The 15,153-nt window shown below is 38.4% G+C and overlaps 1 protein-coding gene across 1 annotated transcript; it reads right to left on the reverse strand.

The window, feature by feature from the left end:
- Nucleotides 1-2,596: 2,596 nt before the first annotated feature.
- On the reverse strand, nucleotides 2,597-14,283 carry tlcd3bb (TLC domain containing 3Bb). Its single transcript, XM_046852910.1, has 7 exons — nucleotides 14,029-14,283; nucleotides 8,745-8,944; nucleotides 8,539-8,622; nucleotides 7,931-8,153; nucleotides 7,294-7,389; nucleotides 4,409-4,518; nucleotides 2,597-4,215 (listed from the first exon to the last, which is right to left on the reverse strand). The coding sequence occupies exons 2-7, from the start codon at nucleotides 8,867-8,869 to the stop codon at nucleotides 3,945-3,947; spliced, it is 909 nt and encodes a 302-aa protein (XP_046708866.1). The 5' UTR covers nucleotides 8,870-8,944; nucleotides 14,029-14,283; the 3' UTR covers nucleotides 2,597-3,944.
- Nucleotides 14,284-15,153: the final 870 nt, after the last annotated feature.

The following is a 15,153-nucleotide window of genomic DNA, read 5'->3' on the forward strand; positions in this document are numbered from 1 at the left end:
TGTCCATCCCTTTATGACCACAGTGTACCCATATTCTGATGGCTACTTCCAGCAGGATAACACGCCATGTCATAAAGCGCGAATCATCTCAGACTGGTTTCTTGAACATGACAATGAGTTCACTGTACTCAAATGGCCTCCACGGTCATCAGATCTCAATCCAATAGAGCACCTTTGGGATGTGGTGGAACGGGAGATTCGCATCATGGATGTGCAGCCGACAATTCTGCAGCAACTGTGTGATGCTATCATGTCAATATGGACCAAAATCTCTGAGGAATGTTTTCAGTACCTTGTTAAATCTATGCCACAAAGGATTGAGGCAGTTCTGAAGGCAAAAGGGGGTCCAACCCGGTACTAGTAAGGTGTACCTAATAAAGTGGCCGGTGAGTGTATATTAATATATTATACTGTATTAATCGCCATTTGTAGCAACACAGGCACCACATTTCGTTTGTCATGTAAGAACACGGTGTTCTATTAGAAAACCACTCATTTCCTTCCTTAGTGGTTGGTTTTGTTTTCGTTTTATGAAGGAAGTTACAGTGGTTTTCTACTTTTAGCTGCTCCCCGTTAGGGGTCGCCACAGTGGATCATCTGTCTCCAGTGGATCATCTGTCTCCATACTCTGTCCTCTACATCTGCCTCTTTCAAACCAACTACCTGCATGTCTTCCCTTACCACATCCATAAACCTCCTCCTTGGTCTTCCTCTTTTCCTTCTTCCTGGTGGCTCAATCCTCAGCATTCTCCTATCGATATAGCCCATGTCCCTCCTCTGCACATGTCCAAACCATCTCAATCGGGCTTCTCTCACTTTGTCCCCAAAACGTCCTACATGCGCTGTCCCTCTAATAAACTCGTTTCTAATCCTGTCCATCCTCGTCACTCCCAACGAAAAGCTCAACATCTTCAGCTCTGCTACCTCCAGCTCCACCTTCTGTCTTTTACTCAATGCCACTGTCTCTAATCAATACAACATCGCAGGTCTCACCACAGTCCTATAAACTTTCCCTTTCACTCTTGCTGATACTCTCCTATCACAAATCACTTCTGCCACTCTTCTCCACCCACTCCACCCTGCCTGCACTCTTTTCTTCACTTATGTAACACACTCTCCATTACTATGCACTGTTAACCTCAGGTACTTAAACTCATTCACCCTCACCACCTCTTCCCTCAGCCTGGCTTCCACTACTCTTTCCCATAACTTCATTGACTGATCAACTTAATTCCCCTGTAGTTACTGCAGGTCTGCACATCTATCTTGTTCTTAAACACTGCTACCAGCACACTCCTTCTCCATTCCTCAGGCATCCTCTCACCTTCCAAAATCCTGTTAAACAATCTGGTTTAAAACTACACTGCCATCTCTCCTAAACATCTTCATGCTTCTACCGGTCATCTGGTCCAACCGACTTTCCACTTTTCATCCTCTGAATAGCTGTTCTTATGTCCTCCTTACTAATCCTATCTACTTCCTGGTTCACCATCTCCACATCATCCAACCTTCTCTCTCTCATTTTCCTCGTTCATCAGCTGCTCAAAATACTCGCTTCATCTTCTCAACACACTCTCCTCACTAGTCAACACATTTCCATCTCCATCCTTTATTGCTCTAACTTGCAGCACATCCTTCCCAGCTCGGTCCCTCTGCCTGACCAATCTGTACAAATCCTTTTCTCCTTCCTTAGTGTCCAACTTCTCATACAGCTCCTCATATGCCTTTTCCCTTGCTTTTGCCACAACCCTCTTCACTTGCTGCTACATTTTTTTGTACGTTTTGATTTATTTACAAAAATATTTATTACCATATCCTCATTACCAATCACTGTACGACAGCAGTTAGAGATCACGACCTAAGAAACATATACAGGTCAACTGTCTGTAGACAAAAACCTCTCAAATACAGGTTTAAAAAGGCCTCTCACTTCGGTGTGTGCAGGACTCCTTTTAATAATCCCACTTGTGCCCACTTCAGAACTCTGACCACTTATTAGTTTTCCAACATACCTGCAAAATTACCTGCCAAACTGATTGTATTTACCACAGTATAGATGAATAAATAAAACATTTAAACTACTGTTACCCTGACTGGAATAATGCAGTTTATGAATGAATGAATGAATGAATAAATGAATGAATGAATGGATGGATGGATGGATGGATGCATGGATGAACTAATTAATGAATGAATGGGGTAAATGCATTATGTGGAACAAGAACTCGTTATGCTCACATGTTAATAAATGTGGTCTTGCTTTTTTTGTTTGGTCCTGTGGCATCCTAGTCCCAATGCACACCTCTACAATCGTTCTATGTGATAGCTTTTTTATGGGGCAGCTTTTAGAGGCGTTAAATGCTATAGGCTCTCGGTTCCACAATTAAACTATACAGATTTTCAAGAAGTAAATGACAGATATTTGTTTTTAAAAAGTAAGAACACACTATTGACATTATTACACAAGTTCACATAAAAAAAAAAAAAAAAAAAACAGAAGTCTGAAAAATGTATGCTTTCTCAAAAGCGTTCCAACACAGAGCTGATCGTTAACTCATAGCATAAGCGGCATACTGAAAACTCTATCTACCACAAGTGGGTTTCCTGTATGTAGTTTATTCATTCCACAAACTGAAAAGCAAGACAGCAGTTGCAAGCATTTCAGGTTTGCTTTAGGGTCATATGGCAACTTTAATAATTTAGGAATTCAATACAGGCTATGAGTTCCAACATACATTTTCATAACCAGTATGATAAGGAAACATAAATCCCAGACTGGGTGGATAAAACACAAACACATTAAATAAACGTAAAAAATCAATAAATAAATTGGAATTTACAACAAACAAAATGCCACCAAAGACTAAGCATAAATAAAAATGTTAAGAGAATATTTTCCCTTTCGACTTCTCCCCTGTCCCCCCGTACATTTTGTATTACTCTTATAACAAAAATGCAACAATAAACAAAAATGTCTCAAAATACCAGAAAGGATAAGGCAGCAATATATTTGATCATTTCACTTATAAATTCAAGTTGTCTATTTTATCTTTTTATATACAAGTAGTATATAGATAGATAGATAGATTATATAGATAAATACAGTTAATAGTGCTGGTTAAGACCTACCTGAATGTTCTGCCTTAAAGTCAATGTATACACTTCCATTAGGCCTTAGGGCAAAACTTCTGGGCAGCATCTCACCTTTTCTTTTATGCTTTAGTTATTAAGCTTAGCCAGGCTGTCTAAAAACAAGGAACTAGCATGTACAAAATAATACATTCCAGAATTTTCTACAGAGCTTGAAAAAGCTCAATAGTGTTCAATACATTTGCAGATCCATGTTTAATCTTAGTTTTAAATGAGATCTTACTAATGAAACCAATTTAGGTTTTATTGCCAGGTAGATTTCAGACAAACTGAACTTTTCTGAATAAAAAATATTTGCATTCTGATTTGGATTTCTTCCATTAAAATTTCAGTTACATCTATTCATTATTAAATGTATTATTTCTTGCACAATGCCAACACATGCCTATCTAATCAGTTATTATAACCCACTGAGTGTCAGAATAATGCATAATAATGGCACATATTGCCTTAGTTGTTCTAACATGTGCATTTGACATAGGCTTGCCTATTGTGCAAATACAACTGTAAAGTTCATTCCAGTCTTTTTTTTTTGTGAGCACAGCTCTTGTATTTCTACTAAAGCAGTTCTATATGCAGTACGTGAGTCTTGGAGCTAGAAAGAGTGCTGTACTGCTATAGTACAACTATTCTGTTACACTTCCTGTGTATGCAGATTCAACATCACTACTTTTCTTTTTTTTTATCTTTGTCTTCACAGTTAATTCATTCAGGCTCATTAATGTGGCCCATTTAGCCTCAGACTCATACACACGCATACACACGTACATGTATTCTTTAGCTCAGTGTCTTTATTAGTGGATCTTGGTGGGGGACGGATCTAGAGTGGCCACCCGACCGCTGTAGCCATTGACTGGGTGAGAAGAAGATGCGTGTCCAACCGGGAGGTGTTTAGATGAAGATTTGGGGTTTTGGGAACGTGAAGAGCCGCCAGTAAATAAGCGCAGAGCTCCACGACAGATAAGGGAGAACCAGTAAAGCTGCGGTGCCATGAGCAGAGCAGCACCTAAGTTACACTGCCACGGCACAGCAAAAGGGACTTGGTAAAGAGGAATTGATGCGTACCTGAAAAAGGCAAAGATGGAAAGATTTCACATGAACAGAAGTCATTAGTAAATGCAATGCAAAAAAGAGTTTATGTTTTGTGTGGGTTTTTTCTTTTCTTTTCTTTTTTAAATTTGAAGAAGGCAAGATAGTGAGATAACAAGAGAGCGAAGGAGAGAAAAATAGCCAGAACCCCGAAAATAAAGACACATACCTGCCGTAAACATAGTAGAGGTAAGGGAAGAGAAGAACTCGACAGGTGAAGAAAGTGACCAGCATGAGAGCCCCATTCACTTTGTGAAGTAGCGTGTGCTGCTGCTTGTACTGAGAGAAAGAGCAAATGATAGAGAAAAAACACAAGTGTGTAATCTGGGAAGAAGTCTGAATTAAATATATTGGGGGGGGTTAGAGGTGAAAGAGGCAGAGTGTAAGAACAATGATGAATAAGAAGTTTTTCTGGGCCCCAAATGCAATATTCATATACAATGACATATGTACTGTATGGGGTTGGCATTTTGCATTTAGACAAAAATGAAAGGAAAACACGTGATAGTGATTTACATAAAGTAACAGAATGAACAGAATGGTGCGAAAAACTAAAATCATTTCATGAGTAGCAGTTCTGCAGGCACTTACACCGTGTTGAAGAGAAATTCCCGAATTTTTTAAGCTGACAGGAAGGCCACAGCAGCATAAATATCAACTGTTTACAACTATACTGTATTCTATACATAGAATGGACTAGAATAACAGAAGAGGAAATGATTCTAATGCTGCAGTGGGCACAGATCACTAAAACGGGGCAATTGAAAATTGGTAAAATCATTTGGTCTGAACAGCATTAATCCCTGGTTTCAGCCTGTCTGGTGGCAACATTCCAAGCTGATAGAGGTGGTTAAATTGTGTGAGGAATAGGTCTTTTTATACCACAAAGCAGTGTTGGTTCAAACTGGTTCCATGAAATCTATGTTTTAGATCTGAGCAGTGGTCTCCAACCTTTATTGCCCCATGGACTGGCCTTTAAGGTGTGGCGGATAAATTCAACAAAATAAAATGATACGACCGGCAAAAAAACTGGTATATTCTAAATATAATAAAAAACATGAATCCACTGTGTTGTTTTTTGTTCATTTTGCTATCTTTGGGTTTTAATTTAGTGGGTTTAAATTTTTAAATATATTATGTGTTAGCAGCCGGAGCAGCCCTTTTAAGAAGGTAGTGGATGAAGGTAAGACATGTGACCGAGGCAAGAATCTTCACATGCATCAAGAGTGAGTCATAGACAGATGAGGCAGAGAGAATCCGGTAATTTTCCAAAATAAAACATTGTTCAGAATCAGATAAAGAATAAAACGTAAATAATGTAAGTTATGTATTCTTTCTGTGCGGCCGGTACCAATTGACCCACGGACTGGTCCCGGTCTGCGGCCCGGGGGTTGGGGACCACTGATATAGAGCATCCTATGGGATGTAATAAATTCACAGTTTGGAAGTGTAGCTAACTAACCAGCAGCAATTATGTAAGGCAGTTGTGTCAGTATAGCCCATAATCTCAAATAAAGTTTTCTTGTGGAATCTTTGCCATGAAAAATTGAGGCTGTTCTGAGAGTCAAGGTGAGTCCTGCTTTTTATCAATATGAGTTTTTCCAATAAAGTGAATGTTTCTAGTATAAGTCATACATGTAAAAGAATATTTTATAAAAAAAAAATTATTAAAATATTAGGGTTAGGGTTTTCTATGTCTTTATTTCATTCTATTTTATATTTAAAGAAAATGCATCACATAGTACACATAGCCAAACTAGAAATAACTCCAAAAATGATTTATGTAGCATAGAGCTGACCCACCACATTTATTTAATACTGTGTCCTCTGCATGCTCTTGAGAACACATTTAGCCCTGTTACATATAGGCACAGACTGTTAGCCATGTGCCTGCTACATGAAAGGTTAGTGTTAAAGTTTGTCAACTTACAATTATATACTAAGCTGTAAGATGCTTTGAGGCAAAAGCAGTAGACTAGAACATTTTTGCATACTTCCTCAAACAAAAATAGCCAGTCCTACTCAAATTGTACCACAGTACATGTAAATGTGTCCTTTTGCATGCGCCATAGCTCAACGATCTCTAGAGAATACACAAGGTCTTTTAACTCAGGGTTTGGAAACTGACATGTGTTCTATTTTTCTTTTGCCCTGGCATACAAATACCCAGAGATGGCAGGTGTTTTGTAAAATAGGGGAAGCACAGGTGTGTTATTGAAGTGCATATTGCTGCATATTATGTTTTATTTGTTTCATCTGTAAAGGTTCATCTGTGAAGTTCATCTGTTTTATCTGTGTCATTTCTATGCAAAATCCACTCGCCCACACGTTCACTGATTCAGTGTGAAGCCGTGCGTCTGAGTGGGATACAAAATGACGTATCCATGGATTCAGGCTGTTTGTCCAATGACCATTCTAATTTGCTGAAAATGCAAACCTAATGCACTTGAATCTGCCATATGAACCGAATAAAGAGCTGTCAATGGAGTTCTTTAGGCACCATGCAGTTCACTGAAAACAGTTTATGGTAAAACAATTATTTGTAATTCTTTGATTTGTTTCAAAATATTGGATTGTATGAATTAATAATATCAATAGATTAAAAAAAATATATATATAATGTAAACATTTCATTACTGCATTGAAGAAAAAAAAAAAAGATGGAAGCCAGACATCCTGTGTAGTCTTAAACAAATTACGTATTTGTGCAGAAACGTAATACTTCTAGAATCAGATAATTGCCTCATGGCCCACATACCCATGCTATACACTTATACCAATTTCAGTTAGATAGTGCTTTTACACATTGACATTATTATAAAAAAAAGAAATTTTTTAAGATGTATATAAAAATTTAGATTAATGAGTAAAGCAGAGAATAAAAAAATCCCTAAGGGAAAAGGAACTGGTAAGGCATAAATACATATGCATTAATGTACAGTGTGATCACTGCATGCTCAATATTGCATGTATTGTTGTTTAAGACTAAGGGGGATAGTGATGAATAAGGATTAAAAAGGCCAGAGGGATGGACCAGATCAATAATGAATGTACCTGAATAAGGATTTTGCCTAGGCAGACAGAGGGAGTGCTGAGCTCAGCTAAGAACATGACGCCCTGGAAGTAATCACCCTTCCCCTGCCTCCAGAACTGAGAAAGGAAAATCAACATCCCACTGTTAGCACACAGAATGACAACAACTTAATAGTAATTCGTTATATGATAATAATTTCCTTAGATCTAATGCTGCACTTTGTATTGCACTTGTATAAATGACACATACGCCTACATATCTCACAGCTGGAAAACAACTAGACTGCCAAAAAAGGGGGAAAAAACAGCTATTGTCTATATGACTACCTAGCAGTCAGGGCTCTCCCTTTTTATTTCTAACCTAACAAAACATGTTTTTATTAAAAGATGATCAAGACCCCACTTTGAGACCCATGAGCCAACATGTATAGCATACTAAATCAATAATCAGCAGATCATTGGTCTGAATAGGAATCATTTAATGCAAGAAAGATAATGTTTAATAAGCACATGTTTACTTAAAAAAAAATTGTGAAGGGAGAAAACACAGGACTGCTCTATGATCTAACACTGAATTCATCTAGATCAAAAATAAAGACCTAGATTTTTCTTTATCCAGATAACTATACAAACAAAAAACATGCATGACGACGGTTACCACTGAGACGGGGAAGCACACGATGACCATGACGACATGATGCAAGACCATAAGGAACTCTCTGCGGAGGTAGCTACTCAGAGCCACAGACTTGGGTTTGGGCCCGTTATCCACCTCATGACCTTTGACCTGGAACTTGTGCCAGTAGCACAGGAACATGGCGTATATATCGTAAACGAAGTAGGGCACGGCAAACAGGATGTATGAAGTGGTCAGCCAGTGCCTGAAATAAAATTTTCTTTAAACCACATGGTTCTCGCAGTTCAAAAGAGCCACTGCTCTATTAAACAGATGGTACTTTGTCTGAGAAAAAGGCTTCATTTTAATTGTATGATTTAAATGTAAATTAATAGAATTTCTGTCAAAACATATAAAATACATTCAACATGGTGGCTGATCAAAACAATTGATATCGTTCTCTTTTTTTGAACATGCTACGAGCTGGATCACTAATGCTCTTCTCAGGAACTATTTCCTCAGAGTGACCTAATAAAATACATCCGCAAACAAGCGCTAATTGCACTGGGACTTGGGGCCATCAAATCACATGGCTCATCCTCATTATCATCTAACTATATACTTACATAACTAATATACTAAAAACTTACTGATCCTTGATGATGTCATCACAGGAAGTTGAGATGATATAACCAGCGGAGGAGGCCATGACAGCTTGAACGGAAGACACCAACCTGGTGTATGTTTTTGTATGTTAGTGTGTTAAAATGGTTTTATTTTCTAACCTGTACAATCCTGTACAAATCAAAACCCATTCAAATCATTGCCCCTTCTAAAGCAGAACTGCGTACTTTACCTGGCAGACACCAAGACGGCATCCCCCTCGCTCCATCTCAAGCAGGGCAGCCGTTTCAAACACTGCTTGGACAAGAGAAAAAGCCCTGGAAAAAACACAGAGCCTGCAGCCAAGATGGATAACATGATTGTTGGTGGGTGAGGTCAGCGTTCACAATGCTCTCGAATGGTTTTAGAGTGTCTGCTGTCCTTCCCTCCTCTCTGAAAGAAAAGATATCATCAAATTAAATATCGATCCAGCTTTGGATTTTCTACCATGATACTTATATATAAGTATAGAAGGACCCAGACATTTGAGCCCACTGCCAACAGCTGTAGTAGCTTAGCGGTAATAGCATTGAACTTTGGATCCAAAGGTCATGAGGTCAAATCCCGGCCATACAAAGCTGAACCACATAGCTGCTCAGTCGTATGAATGAGATGAATCTAAGTTACTCTGGATGAAGGCGTCTGTCAAAAAAGAATCAATGTAGATGTTTTATCAAAATAAATTGTTGTAAAAAAATGTTCTTATTGACTTGAAGCAATGTCAATAACATGTCTATAAAGCAGTATAAGTGAAGTAAAAGGCATGCAGAATCCTACTGAATCAATATCACATATTGATATGTAATATTACTATGTGATATGTGATTTGACTAGCGGAGATAGGCATTGATTTTATTTAAATATATGGTGTAACGAAAAAGTGTGTGGACAAAATATTACTGCCAAATGCATCACTGAATTACTAAGATAAACATTAAAAAGGGATTTAAAACAAACGATGTATAAACAATTATCCATTTTGGTCAACGCTATTAAACAGCTCCAATGGGCTAAAACTTTTGAACTGATTACTGCATGTAGAAACATCACCATATGAATAGCTGAGTGGCTCATATGGTGCTATCTGTGGCACTTTCACACGTAAGACTGCCACATGTGATTATTATTATTTTTTTTGCCAAGCACTGCATTAATGTTACGTATAATTGATTTGATTAATTGTGATTTTTAGGGTTTATCTAGGCTACTGTTTTCACATGAATAAAAGGCTTTTCATTTGCAGTAGATGAATAAACTAAATAATGAATGCCTAAATGTAACTCTAGTCTTTAGTGCTTACACACATTTTATTTTTACTATAAATGTAAATGTGCTTTTAATTTAGAGGTAATGTCTGTTCAAATTTGTACAGTAAGTGTAAATTGACCCAAACGTTCCTATAAGACCATTTCAAGGGTGTAAACAATAACAAAAGTGTTGACAGGATACTGCGCATGTCTGGTCTTAAAGCATTTCCTGTGGTGCCATTTTTAAAGCATAGCGCTGTCAAAACAAAACGACTGTAACACATATTTTTTTTTAAAGTTTAGCTAAAACAGAACATTTATGATTTTTATAAAAGCGTGAAATTACGTGACTCCTCACATCAGACACTAAGGCAACACCTTTTCACTCAGAACATTAAATGTTTACCTGAAGTACCATATCCAGAGATAATAAAAGTACCATATCCAGAGATGTTTTATAATCTGATTGAGACAGAGGGCGTCTACACGAGAGAAGCAGTCAAGATTAATAGTAGTCTGGATGCCTACAATTACTTCCTTAGCGAAAGGATTTCAAACATTTACCCATACAATGTGGACGATGTTTATCTTGTGTTTGATGAGGTTCACAGGTTGTTAAAAACCTCCTCTGTTTGGTTCTTTGCTTTGATAACCGTTGAGGTTATCAAATTCTGTATTTCTGTATTTCTGTAATTCTGTATGTCTATGCTTATAATAAATCACGGGATTTGGAATCGTGGGATTTGTGTGGGATTTGTGCAGGATTTGTGAGAGTGTAGAGAGGGAGAGGGATTAGACGTTTAATCCTAGGTGGATAATGTATCACCTCCTGATGTCCAATAAACCAAGTGTTGTGATCTCCCGAGCTCCTTGTCAGTGTCTGAACTGCAGTGGTGAGAAACCGATCAGCAGAACAAACCAAGGAACCAGGAACGCGTGCACGCGAGGGGTAAAACGGCAGAGATAGCGTATAACGCCACGTGTGTCACAGCATTAATTTTAGGTTCAGTCATAATGTATTGCATACATATTTATTTCATAAGTTTTTGAAATCTTTGTGGTTAAATTAGGTGACGTGTGTAACCATGTTGCTGTGATCCTTGTTGCAGTGAAACAGTGTATGAGATATGACGCCGTTTTAGTGCCACGTAAAAAAAAATTTAAATCCTAAGATTACGAGAATTAAGTCATAGCAGCACCGGCTGAAGCACTGGCTAGCGATGAGTCGTCATAATGCTACAACTTTATTCTCAAAGAGCTACGACTTTATTCTCATAGAACCACGACTTTATTCTCATAGAGCTACGACTTTATTCTTGTAGAGCTACGCCTTTATTCAGGTGGAGCTATGACTTTATTCTAGTAGAGCTACGACTTTATTCTAGTAGAGCTACGACTTTATTCTTGTAGAGCTACGACTTTATTCTTGTAGAGCTACAACTTTATTCTAGTAGAGCTACGACTTTATTCAGGTAGAGCTATGACTTTATTCTAGTAGAGCTACGACTTTATTCTTGTAGAGCTACAATTTTATTCTTTTAGAGCTATGACTTTATTCTAGCGAGCTACAACTTTATTCAGGTAGAGCTACGACTTTATTCTAGTAGAGCTACGACTTTATTCAGGTAGAGCTACGACTTTATTCAGGTAGAGCTACGACTTTATTCTAGTAGAGCTACGACTTTATTCAGGTAGAGCTATGACTTTATTCTAGTAGAGCTACGACTTAATTCTTGTAGAGCTACGATTTTGTTCTCTTAGAGCTACTACTTTATTCTAGTAGAGCTACGACTTTATTCTTGTAGAGCTACGACTTTATTCTTGTAGAGCTACGACTTTATTCTCATAGAGCTACTACTTTATTCTCGTAGAGCTAAGACTTTATTCTCATAGAGCTACGACTTTATTCTACTAGAGCTACGACCTTATTCTCGTAGAGCTACTACTTTATTCTCGTAGAGCTACTACTTTAGTCTCATAGAGCTACAACTTTATTCCTGTGGAGCTACGACTTTATTCCTGTGGAGCTACGACTTTATTCTGGTAAAGCTACGACTTTATTCTCGTAGTGCTTGTATTATTATTTTTTTTATTCTCATAGTGCTACGAGTTTATTCTGTTAATCTTTTTAGATTTTCTTGCCAATTAAATGCCGTTATATGCCGAATGCACCATCTCTGACATCTGAGCCCTGTGTGTGGTCACTAATAAATAAGAAGTTGCATGCAATACAGTGCTGGCTAAGGTGTCTTTTTTTATCTAATTTATATTAAATTATAATTAATTGTGTTGTTGTAATAAGAGCTGCTAGTTAGTATCCAGTTGTCACTGCTATAATCCAAGCGTCACTTTGTAAACCTAAACACTTTCATTTCCGTCAGCAAGTTAGTTCCTGGTCTGAAAGAACATGAACAACATGGTGCTAGTTTTAATTTTGGCATTTTAGATCGCAAGTATAAATAATCTGTAACAATAATCACTGTGTATAAACTAACCAGAAGCATCCAAGGACCAAAGAGGAAATGGTCTATAAAGGTCTTGTCCAGTGTTGGAACTAGTAAAACATTTCTATAGAAGGATTTATGTAACAATGGTGAAATATTGGCATAAATGTTCACTAGTAATGTTCACCTCCTCCTGTTGTCATGCAAGGACAGAAAACTGGTGGAATCCCAGGAGATCTGCTAACTATTTTATAGAATGGTTTTATTTGATTAAAATCTGTAGATCAAAGACCTAGAGATAATCCAGATTATGGAATGCAGGTAGAAATCATAGTAGAACATTTCTGTTAGGAGGAAATTACAGTCCAAATGATACTACGATGTAAAAAGAAAGTGATGTATGTGTTTTCCCTATTATTTTAAGTGGAAAGGGGGTGTTGGTTTAGTGTAAATAGAAATGCCACTTTTCCACTGAATTTGCACAATTACCATGGCCATAAGAAGTCAAAAAAAGTATATTACAGAAGCAGCATGCATGGAAAACAATATATTTACAAAATGTGGCACTTTGGAAAATCCATAGATCAAGGTTAAACCTGAACAATAGCTGTGACAGTGTTATGTGTAGCAATAAAACAAAAAAGTGCTGCTTGTTTACTAAATGACACAGTGGAGCATTAAGTCGCTTTGCTGCCTCACGGCTCCAATGTCCCAGGTTCAGTCCTGAGCACAGTTAGTGCTTGTGTGCAGTTTCTCTGCATGGTGTCTTCTTTGGTTTTCTAGCACTTGACATGCCAATAGATAAATTAACCCTGTGTATGAGTGTATGTATGATGCCTCATGATGAACTGACATCACAACCAAGAGTGTATTCCTGCCTCATGCTCAGTAAAAGGCTCTGTGTTCTCCATGACCCTGATAAACTGAAGATAATTAGTCCAGATGAACGATTGATTGCTTATTGAAACGCGTACCTTTACAAGGAATGTCTGTTCTTATGGATTACACTTTATTGGTATTAAAAACTGGCACCAGAATCCATTTTAGGATTGTTTCCCATCACCGGTCAGAATGGAGTCGAGCAAGTTTGCTGGGACAGACCATCCCATAACACCACACATCCTGCTCATAAAACCCTGAAACAGCACACTCAGCACTTCTGACCATCAACACGTCTGCATTATAGTATAGGGTTATATGCTTTCACAGTAACGATGCGTATATTGCCAAAACATTCAACTCATACCCTAGTACCGCAACTGCTCTGAAATAATGCGCAGTGCGCTATATGCAGGTCAAAAACAGATTTTAGAGATAAGATTAAAAAAAAAAAAAAGAAAGAAAGAAAGGAGGAAACACGGCTGGTCAGCTCGTCTGCGTGCGTCACTGAGCCGCACCGGAGCTCGTTACAGTATAAAAACGTGAACGGGTGATGATGATAATGATGATATCTGATGATGCTAGTCTCCTCATATGACGCGTTGGTGAGGCTCATTTGTTTACACCTCAAAGTACGGCTTCAGGAATCATTACAGGACCAAAGACAAATGTGAAATGACCTGGATTATAACCGTGTGCACCGGACGCACTGGATGGCTGATGAATGTCACACACGCGCACGCACGCGAACACACACAAATAACAGTGTCGATTCCTAAACAAGAATGACATTCACGTGAAATTAGCCAGACCCCGTATTCCGCACCATTCAGCATGCAGTGGGTTTTTTGTGGATTTAAAGATGAGCAGACAGTAAAAAAAAAAACCAAAAAAAACCACAGCCTACGTTTGCGGTGTTTCAGTCAGCAGTCTGTAGAAATCCGCATCCCGGCAAAACCCAGCGGCGAAGTCCGGCCGAGACACACCGCGCAGTTTACCGACATGGTGTCCTCCCCGTGGGTCCTCCTTGCTGCTTTGTGGACGGTGCGTGAGATGCTGGTGGTGCGAGACGCTTCAGGATGCGAGCTGATGCTGCTCTACTCGCTCTCTCTCTCTCTTTCTCTCTCACACACACACACACACACACACTCTCTCGCTCTCTCTCTCTCACACACACACACACACACACACTCACACTCTCTCTCTCTCTCAAACACACACTCACACTCTCTCTCTCTCACACACACACACACACACACACACACACTTCCTCTCCGGCTCCTGTGGTTTGCCCCATCCGCACTTCAAATCGTGCCCTTTAAATCTGCCCATTTACTCTATCAGACGGTGCTGGCGCTTTTATTTTCTTGGAGCTCTGATACTTTTGGGGTCATGCTCTAAAAGAGTGTTTTTGCTGACTAGACTGGAGCCAGATGGAGCTAAATAAAGACTTAATCCTGCTGTGGTGATGCTGCTACATTATTGATCAGGATGCACAGTGGGACAGGATGAGCTGATCAGTAACCCTAGTGGTGTAGGCCTACTATTCACTATGTACTGATGAAGACTATAGTCTACAGGACATGACGAACCTAGAAAGAGCACTATACAACCCATCCATACAATATAATACTGTAAAAAAAAAAGTAGGAGTTAAGGGCCTTGCTCAAGGGCCCAATAAATGACTGCAGTGCTGTCAGCAATCCAAAAGTGATACATCAGTAATTAAGATTTTGCACTTCTGATCAGAATGTTCAAATCTGAGTACTGCTAACCTGCCCTGGGCCCTTGAGCAAGGCCCTTAACCCTTAACTGCAAAACAGTTGTATAAATAAATAAATAAAAATTATATAATTATTTATAAATTATAAATAATTACAGATAAATGTAAGACGCTTTGGATAAGGGCATCTGCCAAATGCCATGCATGCAAATGGAAATTTTCAAAGGTTTAATTCAGTTTAGAAAGAAGAGTGTTTTAAATCAAGGATGTTTATTTTCATCTGCAAAAGGCTTGGCAGCTGAATTATAT

Source organism: Silurus meridionalis, chromosome 7 (assembly GCF_014805685.1).
Source record: "Silurus meridionalis isolate SWU-2019-XX chromosome 7, ASM1480568v1, whole genome shotgun sequence".
In the NCBI taxonomy this organism is placed as follows: domain Eukaryota; kingdom Metazoa; phylum Chordata; class Actinopteri; order Siluriformes; family Siluridae; genus Silurus; species Silurus meridionalis.

Excerpts from the sequence above, each read along its gene's own strand:
- tlcd3bb (XM_046852910.1), bottom strand. The coding sequence starts at position 8,869 with ATGTTATCCATCTTGGCTGCAGGCTCTGTGTTTTTTCCAGGGCTTTTT. Across the intron at positions 7,390-7,930 it reads TGTGCTTCCCCGTCTCAGTG|TTCTGGAGGCAGGGGAAGGG; the intron begins GTAACCGTCGTC and ends TTCCTTTCTCAG. Across the intron at positions 4,216-4,408 it reads CTCTACTATGTTTACGGCAG|GTACGCATCAATTCCTCTTT; the intron begins GTATGTGTCTTT and ends TGCCTTTTTCAG.